We start from the raw sequence: 21586 nt of genomic DNA on the forward strand, positions 1-21586 counted from the left end.
CGGCTGATTCTGAATACAGAATTGATAGCATACATTTTAAGATTTGAGATTGGCCTCTAATTCTGTATTTGTGGTTGTGTGTGTGTGTGTGTGTGTGTGTGTGTGTGTGTGTGTGTGTGTGTGTGTGTGTGTGTGTCTGTGTAGGTGTGTTTTCTTCTTGCTCCCATTCAACCTCACATTTACCATTTGCATTTTCTATAAGAGGAGAGTCATGGATCAAGTGACACATGCTGGATGTTCTAGGGTTCCTCTTCATGACGTATGTGTGTGTGTGTGTGTGTGTGTGTGTGTGTGGAGGGTGATATGGATGTCTGCATGTGTGTCTTTGTGTTGAAATGCACACACACGAAACAACAGGAAACAGGTAACACGTGGTTGTTACTAGTACTGTACGTAATGGCAGTTGAGGCATCATTTGTGTGACCGGGTCATGTGAGAATGCTAAACTTTTTCTTCATCTCTCTCTCTTTCTCTATTCCTTCTCAGACTCTCTCTCCTCTTCCTATTTGGCAACTCTTTCTTCCGTCATTTCCCCCCCCCCCCCACACACACACACACCTATTTGGTAACTCTTCCTCACAGTCATTAGCACACACATGAGCACTGATTAATCTTGTTTTTCAGCCAGTGGGAGGTTAGACAAATGCCAGCATTGTCGTGGGAAGGTTCCCTAGAGGAGAGCTCTCTCTCTCTCTCTCTCTCCCTCTCTCTCTCTCTCTCCCCCCCCCAGATAAGAGTCAGAAGGTTTACTAGAGAAGAGGTCTCTCTCTCTCTCTCCCTCTCTCTCTCTCTCTCTCCCCCCCCCAGATAAGAGTCAGAAGGTTTACTAGAGAAGAGGTCTCTCTCTCTCTCTCCCTCTCTCTCTCTCTCTCTCCCCCCCCCCAGATAAGAGTCAGAAGGTTTACTAGAGAAGAGGTCTCTCTCTCTCTCTATCTCCCCCCCCAGATAAGAGTCAGAAGGTTTACTAGAGAAGAGGTCTCTCTCTCTCTCTCTCTCTCTCCCCAGATTGGGTGAGCGTGTTTTTGTCTTTGTTTCTGTGACAGCCCTGTGGGTTGTGGGAGACAGGCCTGCTGAAATACAGTTCATAATAAAAACCCTCAGGCCCAGTCACCTCCTCCTTCTGAGTGCTTCAGTAGTTAGATGAACACGGACCCCTCACCTCCTCCTTCTAAGGGCTTCAGTAGTTAGATGAACACAGACCCCTCACCTCCTCCTTCTGAGGGCTTCAGTAGTTAGATGAAGACAGACCCCTCACCTCCTCCTTCTGAGTGCTTTAGTAGTTAGATGAACACGGACCCCTCACCTCCTCCTTCTGAGTGCTTCAGTAGTTAGATGAACACGGACCCCTCATCTCCTCCTTCTAAGGGTTTCAGTAGTTAGATGAACACAGACCCCTCACCTCCTCCTTCTGAGTGCTTCAGTAGTTAGATGAACACGGACCCCTCACCTCCTCCTTCTAAGGGTTTCAGTAGTTAGATGAACACGGACCCCTCACCTCCTCCTTCTAAGGGGCTTCAGTAGTTAGATGAAGACAGACCCCTCACCTCCTCCTTCTAAGGCCGTGGCTACACCAGACGCGGAAATTTTGCTTTGCGGACGCGGTGTGAACGCAGCAGAATTCGAAACCGTTGAAAGCAATGAGAGTGGCTACACCGGACGCTGAAACGGAATGTACCGCGCCGACATTTACGCGCGGAAAATTAAGAAATAGACTGGTTTCTATTTTTATTATTTTCCGCGAGGTTTGCGTGGGCCTTTTAACATATAGTATGGTAATAAATCAATGAAATGTAATGAAAATCATTATATATTTTGCTGTGAATAATGAAGGAAGGCCAACTCCGATTATTTCCAAAGCCCTCAAGAGCATTTTTAACGTTACTTTTCTGATTGAAGATAGATATAGGTAGGCCTAGACAGTGTAAGTAGATATATAGCAAGTAAGATAGTTGTCAGTGTTCAAGAATGAATTACTTTATATTAATGAATATACTTGAAAAACGAGGACAGCTTTACGACCACAGGGAGGTTAATAAGCTATAGGCAATAGCAAACCTACTTAGCCAGCCATATCTTTGAAGTCGGAGGTGAAAACCCTAACTATTTCATTTGTAGGCTAACTAGTTAGTTTGTAGGCCTGACTGAGTACAGTTGAGACATGTGTAGGCTACAGTTGATACCAGACATCCCAAGTCTCCATTAAGTTCCGGGAGTCTCCCGCATATTGATAACGACTCCCTGATGCCCGCAAATTACTTAAAATCTCCCGGAATCTAAAGTGAGCAAACAACACAGACAGACGTGCTCCAAACCGCGTTGAAATATGTGTAGCGAGCGCACAACAGATAGGGAGAGGGATCTAGAAACTGTGCGTGAGGCAGTGTGCGTGTGTGCCTCAAATAAAAGCAGTTAACATAAATAGGATAGTTTTAGCAGCATATAATAAATAGCCTAGTATAAGTAACCTACATATTTAAACATAATTAACAAAGAACTTTATAGGGCTATAGCCTATAGAATGATATTATGCTTGTATAACTTTTAGGGACCACAACAGAAATATGTAGGCCTCCCTGAAATGGAATACCTCCCTGAAATGACTTTTTGTAGGTTGGGATGTCTGTGATACACTAACTTGGGATGTCTGTGATACAATAACCTGCATGCGCAGCAATCATAAAACGTGATTTTTAGTTTGCACCTGCATATAACGTCGGAGATATCGGCAATTTTTTTTTAAACTAGCCTACCTAAGATATTGATTTTATCGTGTCCCTTCTACAATGAATATGTTATTAACCTTACCTCATCAACAAACGCAACTTACATCATTGCAAACGTTAAACTGTGCACTATAAATCTACATATTCCATGCTATCATGCCCTGGCCTGCAGGGTCATTGCATAATCTAGCGAAAAGCGTGAGGTGGCCAGCGGGGTACAGTTGAGACACATTAGACCTGTCCTATTAATGGGTGTCTTTTCAAATATGAAAATTATAACAATGTTTTATCTTGGGGTCTAAATAAGCAAGGTGGGAGATCGGGTACAGTTGGTACAACTTGATTGTGATATAGCCTATGCTACCATAGTACAAAATTAATTTAAATTAAAAAGGCATGCAGTGTGTGTATGTACCTATATGAATGTGTGTGACTGTTGGCTAGCCATGTTTTGTAGCCTGTATGGATTTATGCTTGTGCTTTATTTTGTCCAGTCGTCTTTTAAAAGAAAGTTGAATGTATTTGTAGGCTAATGCTTGGTCAGTCACCATCAATGGGTTTAAATGGGTGTCTCAACTGTACACCACACGAGACAAAATCGCACTTCATGTTTATGAGCTAATTATGAATACATTTAATACGTTATGGATATTATTGATTGATAATAGTTTAGTATACAATCAAAGGAAAAACGTTTTTGTTCTCTGGAGGATTAGAAGTAGCCTAAAGCAAGTGCCTTCCGTCTAGTCACTGCAGGCACGGCAAGTTTCAAATGGTTTATGTCCGTTGATGTCTGCTTGGTAACCAAGTCTGCCATAAATTAAACGTTACATGAATCTTGTTTGAATAACGGGTTTCTGTAGACTTCATACTTAACCATGTAACTCTGACCCATATGAAGGGATATGGAAGAACTTTGATTGATAAAAGAAGTCAACAAAGACAGCAAAACCGATATTGGTTTCATTTTTAACACGTCCGGTGTAGCCGGTTCAATAAAATATCCGCTTGGTGAACGTTCTATTTCCGCACGGCAGAATTTCCGCGTCTGGTGTAGCCGTAGCGTAAGGGGCTTCAGTAGTTAGATGAACACGGACCCCTCACCTCCTCCTTCTGAGTGCTTCAGTAGTTAAATGAACACGGACCCCTCACCTCCTCCTTCTGAGTGCTTCAGTAGTTAGATGAACACGGACCCCTCAAACACACCCTTTGGAAACAATGAACCAGAGGAGTGCCTCTATGTTTGAAGTGTGTGTGTGTTTAATATGTATTCGAATGATGTGTGTGTGTGTGTGTGTTTAATATGTATGTGAATGATGTATGTGTGTGTGTGTAATGGTGATGTGATTATCTCTTATTATGCAAACACGACTGTGTGACTTTTCCAGTGAATACGAAGTGAATGTGACAGTGTGTGTGATATGACTGTCAATTAGAACCTTTTCTGGTAGGCATTTGCATGTGTGCCCAACTTATCCTTCCTTCATGTTCATTGGGTATTTGTGTAATTAGAAATGTCTGTAGTGTGTATGTTGTTGAGTGATGTTTGCACATGTGTGGGGGGGGGGGTGTGTCCTTGTTTGCGAGTGATATGTGTGTGTCAGCTCTCTGTGAGAGGTTCGAGGCATGCCTCACTGAAGGCCCAAGCTAATTGTGACCTGGGGTCATGTCTCTGTGTTCTGTTAACCATTAACACATTACCGTTTGGTGTCAGTGGTGAGCGTGCTGGGGCATGTTTACAGGAGACAGAGATAGCGTCTAAGTCCTTGCTGCTGTCTGGCCTTACAGAAGCAATGAGTTAGGCCATCAAAGCCCCCAGCTGAGATAAGACAGAGTAGTGGGAAGGGATGAGCGCATTGTGGAAAAACACTGGCCCTGGATCAGTTAATGACTCAGTCTGGCTGGCCCCAAACAAGGATGGGAGTTGGGTGAGGTCACTTTTATCTCAAGGACCTTGATGTGGACAAGAGTACCTTTATCTTCACTTTAATCTATTTTTAACCTTTCAAATCTGACTCATGCTTTGACAGGGAGCTACCTTCTTTTTAAACTCTTAATAACAGAAGTCTCCTATCAAGGATTCAGGCGAGTCTATTGGAGTCTGTAATAAATTAAGTTATGTGGAATGCGTCCCAGACTGCCGACTGTGGACCGATGGCCATGTTCTGTGTAATGATCAACACTGCTGTGCTGAAATGAAAATGTCTTACCGAAAGCGTAAATGAACGCTGATGTAACCCTCCGGTAAGCACTGCTTTGAGATGTATTATATAGTTCAGTGATGAAACCTTAGACACACTGATATGATTGCAGTGAAAAGACGCACCATGACCATTGTGTGTGTGTGTGTGTGTGTGTGTGTGTGTGTGTGTGTGTGTGTGTGTGTGTGTGAGAGAGTGTGTGTTAGACAGAGTAAGCCTTCAAGTGAAACAAGGAACAGTCCTTTTGTGTACCACTGTATATTGGAGTTTTGTTATTTACTGAAGTGGTTGATAGCTTTATAGTCTAAAGATACCCTTTGGTCTCCTCCAGATAAATAATCTACGGTGCATTCCAGCCTCCCTCCTGAAGTATCTAGAATCCTCTCCCCAAATTCCAGAAACATAATAAAGAAATGTTGATAACATCTATTTGATTTTAGCCATATTTCACAACAGAACCACCACCACATAAGGCAGTTTATATAAGAACAGAGAAAGCTTGATTTAAAATCTGTTTGCCGTACCAAATCATTATTGCTCTGTGGCATTTAAATGGAATAAGATATCCGATTATTATGTATGTTTTTTTAGTTCCCAAGAACAAAGATGAGAATCCAATAAGGGAAAGCAAGTATTGAAATAGTGGTTTTAATAAAGGCAGGAGATAACAGGCTGCCATCTCAATATGCAGAGGCCTACAACTGATGGCCTTGCAATATTGTTCCTCGTTGTCTGGATTTTCACTTTAAATCATTGATAGAATTTGCATACTTTCTTTCTTTCAACTCTCTCTTTTCTGCCCCTCTTTCCATCTGTTGCATTCGCTGCCTCTCCCCTTATCTTCAGTGTTGCTGACGGACCCCCACCGCTCTCAAAACTAAACCCAGCAGCTTATCACAGTAGTCAGGTTAGTGCTCTGGCCAGACGTCCCCATGCTGTCAGCTCACTTATCGCAGGCGGCAGTCAGGGAGCTTACTAATGCACACAAACGCTACGGCTTTTTTTCTACACCCTCACAACTGACACACTCATACAAGTGAGTGTAAAAGCTCAGTCATACACATACCCTTCCATCCTTACTTTTCAATGATACGAATACACATAGTCTCTCTCTCTGTGTCTATGTTTTTGTGTGTGTGTGAGAGAGTGTGTATGTGTGTGCGCGTGTGTGTGTGATGCTGCATTTCATAGGCAATGTCTTCACCGCACCCTAATTGCGGACGCAACAGACTTTTGCAGTACTTTTAACCTCCAACAGTGACTCCTATATCCCTTATTGTACACCCCTTCATACAAATCTATACTGTTTTATCTTGGCTGGCGTGTGTAGAAGCATATGGGTTCACATGTATGGCTAAAACCACGGCAAACATTTTACTTCATGTTCATTAATTTACCGTTGTTTAAAATCTCTTTTTTATTGCACAAATGTCATTCAGTCAAATGACTGTTAAGTTGTCTTTGCATATAGCATATGTAAAAGAATGACTTGGTGTCCATACCCTGTTTGTTTAACGAACAATGTTGACAGAGTAGCTTGCCGCCATTATGTCTTTCTTGTCTTCTTAGGAGCGCTTGCGCCTCGGACGAATATATGGTTAGGGCAGGTTCTCTCAGGACATTTAATAATCCAGAATGTTTTCAATGGAGAATGTGAAATGTATCCCGTTGTTAACATTGTTTTGTAGCCATGACTGTAACAGAATTACTATTGGTACCATTTTAACTTGAAACTAATTAAAATTCCTCCTGAAGAGTGATATCACCCCTGTGCTGTGGCCTTATAATGGTGTGTGGTTCAGCTAAAAGAGTTGCCGTCGCATTTGTTAGGGGGCTTCCGTGGTGAGATCTTCTTTTGTGAGAACAAGACTTATACAGTTGTTTTGTAAAAATCTTTTTGTTTCAATTTATTTGACCAGTCTTTTTGTTTATGTTTTCTCCTTTTTTGCCGCTGGTGGAGGGCAAATACATTTCAAACCACGGAGCCTTTTTGTGCCTATCCTAAAAAAGACTCTCAACACATTCATCTTTGGTTACCGTGGTGGGATGGCATGCTGTGTGTTATCGGAGGTGTGCCCAGTATGTGAACTGTATGAGGGACCCCCAGGTCGGTTGACCCCTGTGTGAGGGACCCCCGGGTATGTTGACCACTGTGTGAGGGACCCCAGAGATGGGTGAAGCACTAGTGTGTGAGACACCCTGTAGACCCGGGTGGGGACACTGCTCTCCCCCTGCGCTACAGAGAGATAGAGAGAAAGACATGTGACTGCATTCAATCAAATCACATATGCTAGCTCACTCCCAGGAGCATAGAAATACTGTGCACTCAGAGCAGTCAAATTGAGTCAGTTTGCATTGGCACTGTGAATTTAACATGGGCAATATATCACAGCGCCTGTGGAAGTTTAATGCCTTTGATTTCTTTTTAATGTGCCTCTGTCAGCCACTCTGAAATGTGCTACTGACAGTTTGGAGTGGATTTAGGCAATCCACTCTAAACATGTCAGCATATGTAAATTTAGTGTAAACTGTTAGAGTAGAGAGATTAATCTTGATAAATGTGAAGAGAAAAGCTAAAATGAGGAATGACTTCATCAACATATGTGGTGGTGGGGGGGATTTCACACCAGATTTGCAAACACACATATCAGTAATGATCCACACTTTTAATTGACTTTAAGTGCCAAATTGAAATGATAAAAATACACAGTTGAACAATACAAAAGCGTTCTGAAAAGCCCATACAACATGCTGAAGAAATTCTTCCTGATTCAGCAGGGTTACATTTTTCTTGCATTAACTGTAATCAAATTTAATTTATGACAGCAATGATATATTGGGACCAAATTCGTACTTGAGGTTTAAATCCTTCCCTCTGCTCCATCTGGATATTTGTTAAATAACCCGTCGTGTGGAACCTTACCACACATGCTGCCCCCTCTATCCACCATTCAGACTGTTTTTTTTTACTCCCCTAGAGAGTATTCAAAAAGTATAACAAATATTTACCTAATATCACCTATCCTATCACATCATGTTATTGGTCCATTTGACTCCAGCCTCTAGATTTATTTTTCTCTCCATATATTAGTTTTTTAAAATCTAGACAGCCGTATTGTTGACGTTTTAACAAATAATTAGTGAACTCCAAGCCTGTTGCTCTGAGAGTGCAGAAGCACATGGAGGGATATGCTGCATGAGGAGTGTGTAATAGTTCAGAGAGCTTCACAACTTCAGATTACTCCAGATCTGTTTTTTAATGACTTGAACATACATTGCTTCATACTTTGGCCCTTGTAATATCTGCCTTGTTGTCTTTCCTGGTCCATGCGCCATACACACAAGTAAAACATACTGATTATGCATGTAAATTAACATGTTTTCAAAGATACACTATTAGTAGTAATCTTAACATGTATGTATAGTATTTGACCCCCTTTCTCCACTCTTCTTCAGCAGTTCCATGTGTGTCAGACTCCTACTTGCTTGAGAGACGTAATCTTCCTTTCTCCCACAGGCAACTATATATCACCTCAAGACCAACCATAGATAAGAACAGCTCTGCAAGGTTATGGGGTTTGAAGGAGTGTTAGGGTGGTACCAGAAAAATAATGAAGAGGAAGAGGACCTAGAGGAAGAGGGCCTAGAGGCACTCAGATTTACTCATGTCAGACTCCACAGTGGAGATAGCAATGACCCGAGGAATGTTTTAAGTCTTCGTTAGCACATTTCGCCTGTTTTCATCTTTTTCCGTATTTATTCACATCAATATCTCACTAAGCCCTTAGAGTAGCGGCAGGCACTTGCTTTTTAACTGTCTAATAAGATATTTAGTGACGTCTACACATATCAAATGAAATGCACACTTTAAATGCTTAAAAGTTCACATATTCTGATAGGACTCTTCTGAGCTAGCTTCGGTTCCTGTCTAAATGGCAGTGGTGATGACACCCAGTGGCAATGATTCCTATCAACGGTCAAGACGACCAGAGAACTTCAGATCTAAGGAAACTCTCCATGTGCATTAACAAGAAACAGACAAGGCAAGGATGGATTTGACTTTGAACTGGTGTTCTATCAAATTAAAGCCAGTGGAATCTTTTGTACTTGGTTCAAGTCAAGTGATGATAGTAGTTTCTTTATGGTCTGTCATTGCAATTACAAAGGGGGCAAATATTTTGGCAAAAAGACTTCAATACTGCACAGCACATAGTCTAATTATTGATAGGTAAAGTGATCTACAAACCTTCCTTGATCCTTTATACCAATTTGTTGTTGGTCTCTTAATCAACAGAAATCCTAATTATAAGAGGTATTGGATGTTTTTCTAGCCAATCTTCTAAGCAAATCTTTTGGATTTGTGTTTTCTCTTATTCTTCAGCTCCCTGAAGCTGCTTAATTTATAATGGGTCTTGATCCTTCTCCTCATTCTCCATTAAAGCATCCATCTTGGTTGTCAGCGCCCGATCCTAGCCTGTATCTGACATACATTATGATGCTTTGTCTTTTGTTTTCTTTTTTTACCAAAATGATAACGGCCATCCCATGCGTCATTGTCATCTAGCAAACAAAGTGAAATCGATAAGGGGCATGTTTGTGTGGGTCAAGGCATGGCATCTACTCAAATGATGAAAGAAAAAGACAAAGTATCCTCTCTTGGCTGCCCTCTCCGGAATGGAACTGACAGGAATTATGTCCACGTCTTACAAATCGCTCTTCATGAGCCATGAGTGTGGAATGTCATTTCCAAAGAGTACATGTCTCACATGTCATGACTTGACATGACATGAAGCTGATTGCAGAGTGTTTGTTGAGCAGATAACCTGTGAGGAGCTTTAAGAGCAAACAGACTTGTTTGACACCCTTCCTACAACACAACACACACACCTTCAAACACAATCCTGGAGAGATACACTCAATGAAAAGATATTACCTCATTTCCAGAGTATGACTTCAACAAATGGGGTCAAAAGAGGTCAGTGACAATGATGATGTCAGACATGGAGCATAAAAGCCCATCTTTGTCTCCACATACAGTCATAGTCTTTCCCCCCTTTATGTTCTCTAATTACTGAGCTATTACTACATTCTGATGTACTTAAGAGAGAATGTGAAAAAAGTGAAATTTTATTCCATTTCATTCTTAATTTTTTTTCTCTCTCTGATGTTTGCCTCGCTGTTGAGAAAAGCTCACTTAAGTGCCTGCCCGGACCTTGTACAGATTTCCTCCCACCATATGCTTTCTGTTTGAACCACACAGCAAGGCTCCTCCTAATCCTTTCGGCCTTTGTGAGGCAAACTCCCTCTCGTCAAACGACTCATAATTAGCCGTAAAATATGACATGGGAGTCTGCGGCATGTTGTCGCTCTTGTCTCAGGTCCAAGGCCTGCAGCGTGAGGTGCTGCAAGAGGATGAGCGTGAGAGTGCAACTGGCAGCCAGTCATAGGGTTACGGGGCTGTCTGCCTGGGCCTGAGCTCCTGTGGGCTCTCTGTGAACTCACAGGGCGCATGGCCTCTGTCCTTACCACACGCATTAAGCTTTGGATCTCATTTACTCCTCAGCCAGCGCCAAGTGGCTCCCTTTCTCTTTTTTTCCATGGCTTCCTCTCCTAACAATCTTTGTCATTTTACCTCCCACGCACACAGGCGTTCTCTCTCTGAATTTGGATATTTCTGTTTCTTTATTTCTATTCTAGTGCTGCTCTTTCTCTATTTTTCTGTCTCTCTTTGTGTACTCACTTTTGGCCCCTCCTTAGAGAACATGTCTCTGCTGGAGAAGAGTATTTGCTCTCTCAGCATGTGTGAGTGATGGGCCACTTCTGAAAACCTACATGTTAACGTTAATGTTCAGCTCACCTCAGTGTCGAGGCTGTGACTCAGCCCCTGTCCATCTTTATGTATCTTCTTGGACAGGCTTGTATCTCAAAGGGACAGGCTCTGTCTTGACACCACAGTGAGTTGGAGTGAATGACTTCCTTGTTTTTGGTTGGTAGCACTTTGTTTACCGTTTCTCCTTGTTTTCTGAACTGTCAGAATTGCACAGGTGGATTTTGACAGAGATGGACAAAACAACAAGGTTGACGCCAAAGGAAGGCCCGCCATACTAAGTGTTCCTTCAGCTGAACATGTCAGAGATGTCTTACATTACAATGAGAGCTAGTAACTTGCTGCATTACTCGATTGCTATGTTAAAAAAGAAAATGAAAATAAAAAACATTGTTTGTCACACCAGAAACTTTCCCAAAATACACACACACACATACAAAGATTGAACGTCCTCTCACATAAATGTGCTAAAGGTCCTCAAGCACAAAAGGTTTAGCATCTCATCTTGCACAGTGAGACCTTCTTGTCATATCAGCCAATCTACTCTGTCTGAGCAGCAGCTCACATTGTAGACTGGTTTCCTGTGTCTTAATGAGTGAGACAGGGGGCTTTGGGATCTCTGCTGAGGGTTCACTGTACTGGGACTTTAACCCTCCTCTTGACGTAGGTGTGGGGGGAGGGGGGTGGAAGTTAGCTAGCCCTGCCACCTGTTGAGATAATTATTGACTGAACAACAGTCAGAAGGATGTGGGTATTGAAGAGAAGAAAGGAAGGTGTCCGTTTCCTCGGTCAGTTTTGATCGTGCCTAGAGGCAGATTAGTGTATGAGATTTCAGGAGGACTTCCTGTTCAAATGGTCACCTTACTGCTTACTAAGGTTCAAGTGGAGGTTACTGAATATCAATACTGCTCAGTGCAGAAAGCCTAAAGAGTGAGTTGGGGCGATACCTTTTCACTTTATCTGGGTGTGTTGCAAAATGTATTACTGAATTTATTTTGTTTTACAATTCCACTTGTTTTTCTGATGGAATTCTGCCAGATTCTGTTCAGTTGATCCTGTCAGTTCACTCTCCCAAAGGCTATTCTTTCCATTCAATCTGTTCTCAAGGGCTGCTTCCCAAGATGAAATCCTATTCCATGTGGAAATGGGCTTCACAATGGGCAGCCAAAGCTGTGATATTCAGTAATTGAAACACCTACGACTAAAACAACTGATTTAACTCATCATCATGCAGTGCAGAGTCCAGCATCAGTCACTTGACATGCAGCAGAAAACCACAGATCCGAATGTGTGTGTGTGTGTTTGTGTGTGTTGTGCGCGCTTATTTACTGGCAGAGCAGAGAACAGCCACCAGGGGAACTTCCAGAGAAACAGAAAGGGTGTTTTTGTTTTAACTGATTGGTCAGTCAGTCAGATTCCCCCAAAAGTTCTGTCCTCCTTCAAGATCCAGTAGAAGCTGCATTATGTGGGCAGGGATCTTTTTATCCAATCCAGTACTCCTACTCTCTTCACCTCTGACTTCCCATTTCTATTGCACCTATAGTAACCTAAGAAACCCAAGCCCATTTCCTGCCTTTTGTGTTGCATCATTACGGTGTGACAAAATAAGGCAATTAAGTGATAGAATTCTGCACAGGAATAGATTGTCTGACTAGGCTTTTTGGGTTGGTAATTGGCCATGCTACAGATCAGACACTAAGAGGAAGATCTAAGCCACAGACACAGACTCAAATAAGGGAACACACAAACAGACAAAACAAGACTCCTATGTGTCTCATTACTAATTCAGATATCATCAGTCTCCTCCTCCCTCCCTTGAGGAAGTCTCAATATTTTCTTGCTAGGTTATGCATATTAATGCCACCTCCATGCTTGACTGAATGTCATTGCAAATGTGTCTCTTGCAAATGGCTTTCTCACATTTTGAATTATTTCCTACCCATTCATTCTCAGTCTTTCTTCTCTTCCATTCAATTCTGTTTGTTTTTGCATTAGAATCGCCAAAATAAAACCAACTCTCATTTTACTGTTCTTGGTCCTTTGTTAAGACATTTCCTATAGCTTGTCAGGCCCTCTTTCTTAATGATATTCAAACTTTGCTTCACCTTGTTTAAGGAGAACACTTGTGCTTATCAGAGCTACTCAATAAAACCCAAACAGAGTTCACATTCATGACCTTGCAGTAATAATTAAAGACACTCCATGTGAAAGTCAATGCAAGTAGGCCGACAAGTTATATCCTCTCTGTACCATCAGGGCAATGTATGATAGTAGGGCCCAGACAAACTAAAATACAAGGTGTCTGTAAAACTAGTGTATTACTTGGTGTACTGTTGTTGAACAATTGTATGGGAGAAATTCTGCAGAAAATAATTACTAGCAGGTGCCAGAAGTGTGAACCTTGGTAATGTGCATTCGACTGAGTCCGTCTTTCCATACACCAATGAAAGTAGCACAAGAACAGCATGTCAACACAGCTGCAGTATAACTGCCTTCAACAGTAACCAAGCACACTTAAAAGATTATTTTTGTTCTTCTTTTTATCTGCAACTATAATATGTTATAATAGTTATTGTAATAATAGTATATTATTGTGTGACTAACTTTCTATTGTTTATTTGATATCTACAAAATGTAATTAACATTAAATAGCTTAACACTAACCATCCCAGTAGAAAATCCTTCACATCTTCTATTGTGAGGGCCAGTGACACCCCACCATTTAAGGACAGCGAACCAAATGACGAGTCATTTCTCGACGTGTAGGACACCACCTACAGGAGAAGCGGGTCAAGAATGTAATACGCTGTATGCCAGTTTCCCACCCTTAAAATGAGGCGGTCAGTGTTTTACTATAAATGCACCTCGGTTTTCTGCAGTGACTTCATCATTATTCATTACCATCTTAGTGTGCCTTTATTCATGTTACGTTGAGTACGGCGAGACATCAACGAGTCTATTGAAAGTAGCCTATGTCCCCATGTTGTAGACTACACTCCCTGTCGCTGGTTGACTTTAAAGCACCCGCGGTAACAGCATGCAGCCAGAAGACCACAGTCAAACCAGAGTGTCACGCATGCGAAAGACAAATCTGAAATATTCGGACAGGCAAGGTTCTTGGCCTACCTCATACAGCACCAAACAACGACAACAACATAGATAACCACATTTATATATATAAAAAACTATACTGGAATAAACAGACACACAACACTTTTTCTTTTTGTATGTTATTTACAGAAATGAATGTGTCAACTCAACATTCTGTAAACGATTTTTTTTTTTGTCATCTGAGGCCGATAGCGTAAACATTAAATTATCCTCCATTATCAACGAGGAAGCAAGTTAATAACACTCAACTGACCCGGATCAAAATGCTCATGAGAACTTTGACTTCCATGACAGTGCCAATGACTCATTTTGGCGTGCCGTCAAGGTCGGTAGTTCAAAGGAATCTAAAGGTTTGGCTAATTTAAACATCAACAACAAACGAAATTGTGTATAGGCCTAGTGGTCTGCAGAGATAACATAACTATCGTAATAATTACAATAGTATAGCCATATGTATAGCTACATTCATGCTCCTGTGTAGTGGCATGAATATTTTATAAGCTACAATCAGTTGTTTGGCTTACGGTAAAAGTGCTGTGGCCACCAGTGACCAGGCACTTGACAAATCGCTGACGGGAGTCGTTTGGTGCGTGAGACACGAGACACGAACCACGGAGCTGAATTTTCGGGTAAAAACGGTTAGCATGTACAGTGCATCACAAGGTAGAAATGCACAGTCAGTGGAAAACGATAACAACATTGCTCATAAAGGATGGGGCGAATCTCACTTCGCATTCCGCTGTGTTGTCTGAACTGCCCAGCCTCCGACCTACTCCTGCTGCATTTCTGTGCTATTTTGAAGTTAGAAAACGTAACCTTGTTTGGTCGCCCACTGGAGCGCATTTACAAGGTGCTGCACACAATCTTGTTGATTTCAACGGGCTGAGTACGGAGTAAAAAAAAAAAAAAAAAAAAAAAAAAACGCACGGAACACTAAAAGCAGCGCAGCAGTCTACGGGTTTTGGAAAGTCTACATCCCTGGCATTCTAAATACATTGTGTAGCTGGTTGTCGGTACAATCTTGTGAATAACTGATTGGTAAGTTGATAAACGCTCGCGGATAACTACTGATTGTAGTTCTAGCAGGTGACATCGATTTATTACATTTGTTTTTGCCTGTATCGAAATGTGCAGAGACCAGGTGTACACGCGCGAAAGTATTTGTTTTAAAGCGGCCAGAATCTCAGCCAAAAATCAGGATTTAGTTGAAATATGCTTATTTTTTACTGAAGTAAAACGTTACTTTATTTTGACAATTTAGAGAAATTGCAGTTGCTACGCATCACTGCATATACTTGCATGTTATGTAGCATATTCGGCAAAGTAAAGCCAGACGAGTCAAGGCATCGCAGACTTTCTTGGAGTATTTGTTATTCTTCGTTAACCTGTTGGCTACCCAAGCTAAAAACAGTCTCATACGACTTGAAAGAAAAACAATTGTCTCAAAACCTCCATGATCGTATGTGTGTCTGCATGCGCACTCGCCAGCCTGACAGGTAGAGTAGCCTACACACCGCGCCGAGATCCCCGCTTCCCCGTCAGGACATGAACTGGAATATGCCTCATGCACAAGATGCACGAAACGCTGTTTTTGTATATGGTATAATTGTTTGCCATGTGTAGTAGATAATAGCCCTGAAACCAAAACGTATAAATGTTTTGTGGCTGACATAGGTAACGAATACAGTAGCGTACGGGTTGGACAAAAAGCAAGAAGCACCTAAGCCTCAACCAGAACATTTTGATAACCTTAAAAAAGGTAAACCGCATCCCTGTAACAGGCTTGAACACCTTTTTTAGAGCGTTAATACACCTGAATACGTTTCCTTTCTTTTTAGAGAGTAGTCTGATTAAGGGTAAATTTGGTTTAAAGAGGACGAATTGACACACTAAATAGACGAGGTATCGGGCTCTTTTCTCACAGGCTTTACCCTCATACCGCGGTTTTCGTGCTTTTGTTTCCAAGCAGGTTTAGTCTTATATGCTAAACAGCTTCAGTGCGACTCTAAAGAGCCCAATGGAGAGGGAACTTCGCCCGTCAGTCATTCTCTGTGTTGCTATTAAGAGTGGATCAGCGTACCGAACTAGCAGACCTTTCTCCTATTTTAAAGGGAGCGGGAGGGGGCTCCATAGGTTGGTCTTCGCCTTGCTGTAATCAAACCAATCAGAAACCCCTCTGAGACCCGGGATTCAGCAGCCTGCTAGAGCGACGCGCACGGAAAAAAAGAAGAAAAGCGGTTGCAATTTAGGGGGTGTATCCCTCGCTTTAGACACTGTTATGGCAATGCCAGTCACCAGATGTTTGTGTTACTAGCTCGTGTCTTGTCAGACTTGAGGCTAAGCAGAACGCCCGGGTAACTACGCGAGGGGTGATTTCCTTATCTCGGTAGTCATATCCAAAGAAAGACGTCACTTATTCTCAATCTCTTTCTCTCCTAAACAGCGAAGGATTACGCTTTGCATGGTCATCATTTCCAAGGAGTTGGAGCAAGAATTGTTCGGCGTGTTATTAATCTTTCTTCTTTTACCGGGCTAGACTTCTCTTCAAGGAAATGGCAAGGCCAGTGTTTGAGAAAGGAACACGGCTGGAAAAGGACAGGAGAAACCAGAACTAAAGGACAGGATGCAGACAACCTAAAACACAGAACAAGACGAGTTTCTTCAACGCAAAGACATTTGAGTTCCGATTCCTTTCGTTAAACCACAGTTCATCGAGAGGATTAAATCAAAAACTCAAAGAGGAATTTTGTTTATTTTCCTGTTTTGTTATTATTAACACAATACAAACCTGGGAACAAGGATGCATTGTGGATTAGCGTTGATCCTATTAACGGGAATCTTTGTCGTCGCCAGGGCTTTCAAAAATGGTAAGTGATCGCTGATACATTCTCTGTCTAAAGTGTGTTTTGGGGACTAAGGCGTCCTGTCACCGGCGCTCAGACGGCACTACTCACCTGCTGAAATGTGCAAATGCGGCGAACTTCTCAAGGCTACATCCTTTCTTCTGGGGCAAAAACATATTTAATAAAGACCATATCTTTAATATTGCGATTTTACATTGTAAAAGATCGCGATGAGCTGAACTATAGGCTGCCTGCTGCCGCCAAACTAATATTTCCACATTTCAGCATTATCTAACTGACTTTCGAAAACGGAATGGGTCAGTCCCTTGAAAGACGACATGGTTCAAAGGAACGGGTGTAGGCCCAATACCTTTAAAGAAACAATATAGTTTCATTGTCACTTTACGTTTGTTTCTCTCTTCTCGGAAATATTATGTTCTCAGTAGCCTAAATAATACACACTTAGCTGTACAGATAAATCAATGGGCCTTAAGGTGGACTGTCGCCTTCATGTAACGGGCATGATTGTTTTATATTTGGCAAAGCATGGGTAATTAACTTAATATCCCAGCTCAAAATAAATTCACATCTAGTACATTTAATCGTATCATATTTATGTTAGCAAACAGATTTGACCACTATGCCAGTGGTTTAATTCGGAGGTCCCCACGTCTAGTTCTAGTAGGTCTACTCAATTCTGTCCGCTGATGATAATTATATTGAACCTATAGTAGCCTAGCCTATAAGACTCTCTGAAGATTACTTAATACAACAGTTGACGTTTAGATGACTCTAGGCCTTAACACTCCATGCCAAAATCAAAAGTCAGATAGTCTGTTTTATAGGGGAAAATCAGCCACTGAGACTGGACATAGATGATGGCAAACGCTACATCACACTCCTATTTTCATCCAAAATACATCTCAGGGCTCCACAAGAGTTAGCCTATATAAAAATCAAATGGTGGAAGTAGACTGATTAATTTAACTATTGGATTTAACGCCACTGCCAATGAGTAGATTGCAAAGTTATGGGCACTATGTGTTTCAGTATGGTGTAAAAGTGTATTTCGCCTACACAGTGGAACACATCCCGAACTATATTAATTAAGGAAGCAACAATAAGTTGCAATAGCCTACATGTTAAATAAAGTGAATAATGTTGAGGTGACCTTTTAAGTTTTTCAGGTTGGCTTTAGCAATTTAACAATAGACCACTCAAATGAAAAGTCCCACGTTAATGTTTCCGTAATTAACCTAGGAAACCATAAAAGTGTCCCCCCCCCCCCCCCCCCCCCCCCCCCCGTATTCTTGTGAATAATGTAGAAAAGTGTGTTTTTGAGGTCAGATTGCCTAGAACGGCGAACAGAACGCAACTTGACATGTCCCCGAGAAAATGTGTTGCAAGAGCAAGTGCTACATTTTAAAGAGAGGACTTAAAACAGCAAATCCCCGCTGGCGCGGATGTCTTTTTTTTTCTTCTGAGGGGTCAGTTTTGGGCCTTTACTTCTTAAAAGCTGTTCTGGTTTGTTTATTAATTATTTTAACCTGTTTCTGTACCAGACAACTGCGGGGACAACATCAGAATCACAACTGCAGATTACCTCACTTCGCCTGGATATCCAATATCTTACTATCAATCGCAGAAGTGCGTGTGGGTTATCACGGCTCCAGGACCTAACCAGCGAATTCTAATCAACTTCAATCCACATTTCGATCTTGAGGACAGGGAATGCAAGTGAGTAGCCTACTGCACGCTTATCTGTTCCAGATTCCTCATGAAACGGCGCCCCCTGGCGGCATGTCAAATATTTAAAGATGAGACGACGAGGCCTCTCTCTCTGATTACTATATGATTAAGCATATTGCGAATATTAACCGTTTCTCGGTTCCATCTAATCATTGACAAATGAAAGCTGATTTCGGGGAACTCAATAGCCCCATTGTGCCTGTAGCCTACATCAGAATAGCAGTGATATTCATTCATGCAATAGTTTGTTGTATTATATGAAATTAAGCAGTTTTCCATCTGAATGCGATGCTCTTCATGGTATCCAACGTGAATCCTGGGCTGGTTACCTTCTCCCGTTTCTGTTTGATTCTTTTGTTTATGCCGGAAAGGTATTTGTAACGTAATATGTATTGTTTTACTCCACTTGCCAAATGCACTGTTGTGCTTCGAGGGGAGCCAGAAAGCATGATGCCAATTTATATGGTCACGCACTATAAACTGAAGTATTACAAGGTGTACTAACTGCTAACCTGAAGCGACGTCTGTGAAACACAATCAACCGTACGGGTTGTGCCTGATTGTGTTTCACATTGCCTTTCTCTCGCTAAATAGGGTCACTTTTAAGCTTCTAACATACCCTTGGATTTGTTTTTGCTTTGATATTCAACTCCATAATTAATTCCTTTATTTTTTGTTTTCATTTCATCACTCGTGTTCAAATTACATTTTCCCCTATTCATGAAGCAGTTCCTTACCTGAGCAGTGAGCACATTGGTTTGTTGTATGGGTTTAGCGCGCATTAACATGCAGTGATATTTGATGTTTGCCATCTTTTTTTATTGAATAGAAACTGGGCACTTTAGCATCTCTTTGCATAATGGACACTGTTGATGGCTGAAATGGCTTACTTATCAGATGGCTAGACAGGAGAAGGAAGCCGCAATGTAGACCTCAGCACACCACGTTTAATTGAATAAGCAGCAAATGGAACACTCATGATACACAGCTCCTGAAAACAGACAATCTATCAACAAAATCAGGCAAGAGAACATTTGAGTTCTGCTTTTGAAGCCACTAAGGAAACTAAGTGTACCGCTCCACTCTTTGGTGTTCCTGTGCCTCTGTGACATGTTTGTTTAGATGTGTCAGGCTTGTGTGTAGAGTCATGCTAGAGTGAGAGGGAGAGAGAGAGACTCAATCAGTAGATAAGACCTTAAGTGGATTTTGAAGGACAGATCTTTTGGGTGTGTTTTATCTTCGTCTAAGGACCCTAGAGTCGGTCACACCCTGGTGGTCCCATCCTTTCAAAGAGCCAGAGGGCTCAATGAAATTTGAACTCAAAGCTGGTCATGACTAAAAAAGATTTTTTTCTGAAAAAAAAGATTTTATTCTGGAAATGAGGCGCCTCCACCAGAGAAATAAAAAAGATGGCATGTTGGTAAATGAATCTGTGTATCCACCATCACTCCGATGCTACAATTCTGTCAGTTGTCTGTTCATTGCTGCAGTTACTGGAGGTTCACATAGTGATTCTCTCTAGACCAGAGGTCTCTGCTGGCAGGTCTGACATGGTTTCAGCCAAACATAGTTTGACATTCAAGGCATATTTGCTATTTTCTAGAATAGAGGTTCTGTTGCAGAACCTTCAGGCCTTCACCGTGTCCGTATGTAGCCAATCAAATATGGTGTAGCTTTCTTACCCAGCTCCACTTCCTGGCAGAGCTTGTTGTTGTAGTGGCTGAATGTGGAGGCTGAGCTGGTATGATATCCCTCTGACAGACATGAATCATTGATGGGCTCTACTTGCTGACCAAACAAAAGGAAAAGCAGTAAAAACAGCTTTATGGATTTTCTGATGATTGTTAGATCCCCTTTGAAGCTGTGCGTTAAGACTTGCGGTCGGGCTGCTTTGTTGCGAGTAGACGGCAGTTGGAAACAGAGATTGAGGGGAACTTCTGTGGATAAGTGCCCAACTACCCTGTCTCTGATCCTATATATTTTTGTGTGAACCTCAGCAGAGATGAGGGAATTCCAGTTTGACAAGCTGTGCAGCACTGAATGTGTGTAAAGTGAGAGTGTGTGGGCTTGTGTGTGCGTGCGTGCGTGTGTGTGTGAGGTTGTCGTTGATGGTGTTCAAATATGCAGAGAATGCCTGTTGGAGAGCAGGCCTTTGTGGGCCCAACAGAAGTCATTAAAAGCGTCGCCCCCCCCCGCCCTCACACAGAAGCTAGCCCCAGAACGCACCGCACCACCCGCAGTGAGGGCAAACCTTCTCCACGGAGGCTTGGAGACAATACACATCCTGTGAGCTGGCAGGGTCCTGTTTAAGGTTGGCCCCTGTTCTCGCTCAAAGCGGGAAGCAGCTACATCTGCCGTGGTAAGACTCCTAGGCTGTCTTTGCTCTGTGATTGAAATCCCCCTTTCTTCTTTCTTCTTTTCATATTCTAAGGCAAGAGGTAAGAGCAGTTTTAAGATGTTCTGTGACAGCTTAATGCTTCCAGTTAAGTAGCTACAGACCTCCTGTTGTGCTGGGGCTTTAGTGGAGGCCATTGAGCGTGGAGGAGTGTGTGAGACCCATGCCTGCTGCTCCTTCCCTAGACCCATACAGCGTTCGGCTCCCTGAGTAACACACAGAATGTGCTTCTTTATGGATCCCTACAAAATTCCACAGAGGACGATTTAAGAGGTGAAGTGCCTCTTCCCCAAGTAAAATCACCCCATGGTGTGTGTGTTTGTGTGTTTGTGTGTGTGTGTGTGTGTGTGTGTGTGTGTGTGTGTGTGTGTGTGTGTACTTCTTCGTTCACATGCAGTCTCACCCTCCCACTCTTGCTCACCCCTTGCAACCATGTCATCCCCAAGCAAATAACAGCGGTGAGAGTGGGGACTTAGTGTGGCCATCCATCAGAGGTTGTCATGGGGGAAAAATAAATAAGTCTGGAATGTGAGGCATTGTGTTGAGCGCTCCCTTGTGCAGAAGGTTTTTTATAAAAACAGGGGAGAGGAAAGTGCAGGTCCCATCAGTGCGAGGAGTTGACACATTTGTTCTTAATATTAAAAAGTCTGTTCAGGTTAACCGCCCCCCAGGTCATCGTAACTTTCTTTTTCACTGTTCACTTTCACACGTCATAATCTGAAACGTGTCTTTGTAAC

General features: G+C 42.1%; 1 protein-coding gene across 1 annotated transcript in view; it reads left to right on the plus strand.

Moving 5' to 3' along the window:
• nrp1a (neuropilin 1a) overlaps window positions 1-21586 on the plus strand; it is a gene marked incomplete at its 5' end in the record, with an annotated part of 118995 nt that overhangs the window by 43718 nt on the left and 53691 nt on the right. The window contains one exon of the mRNA XM_080855536.1: window positions 18262-18442. Coding sequence (XP_080711662.1) covers window positions 18262-18442 — 181 coding nt within the window. The remainder of the gene's footprint in view (window positions 1-18261; window positions 18443-21586) is intronic.

The sequence above is a fragment of the Sprattus sprattus genome (assembly GCF_963457725.1).
Source record: "Sprattus sprattus genome assembly, chromosome: 17".
Classification (NCBI taxonomy): domain Eukaryota; kingdom Metazoa; phylum Chordata; class Actinopteri; order Clupeiformes; family Clupeidae; genus Sprattus; species Sprattus sprattus.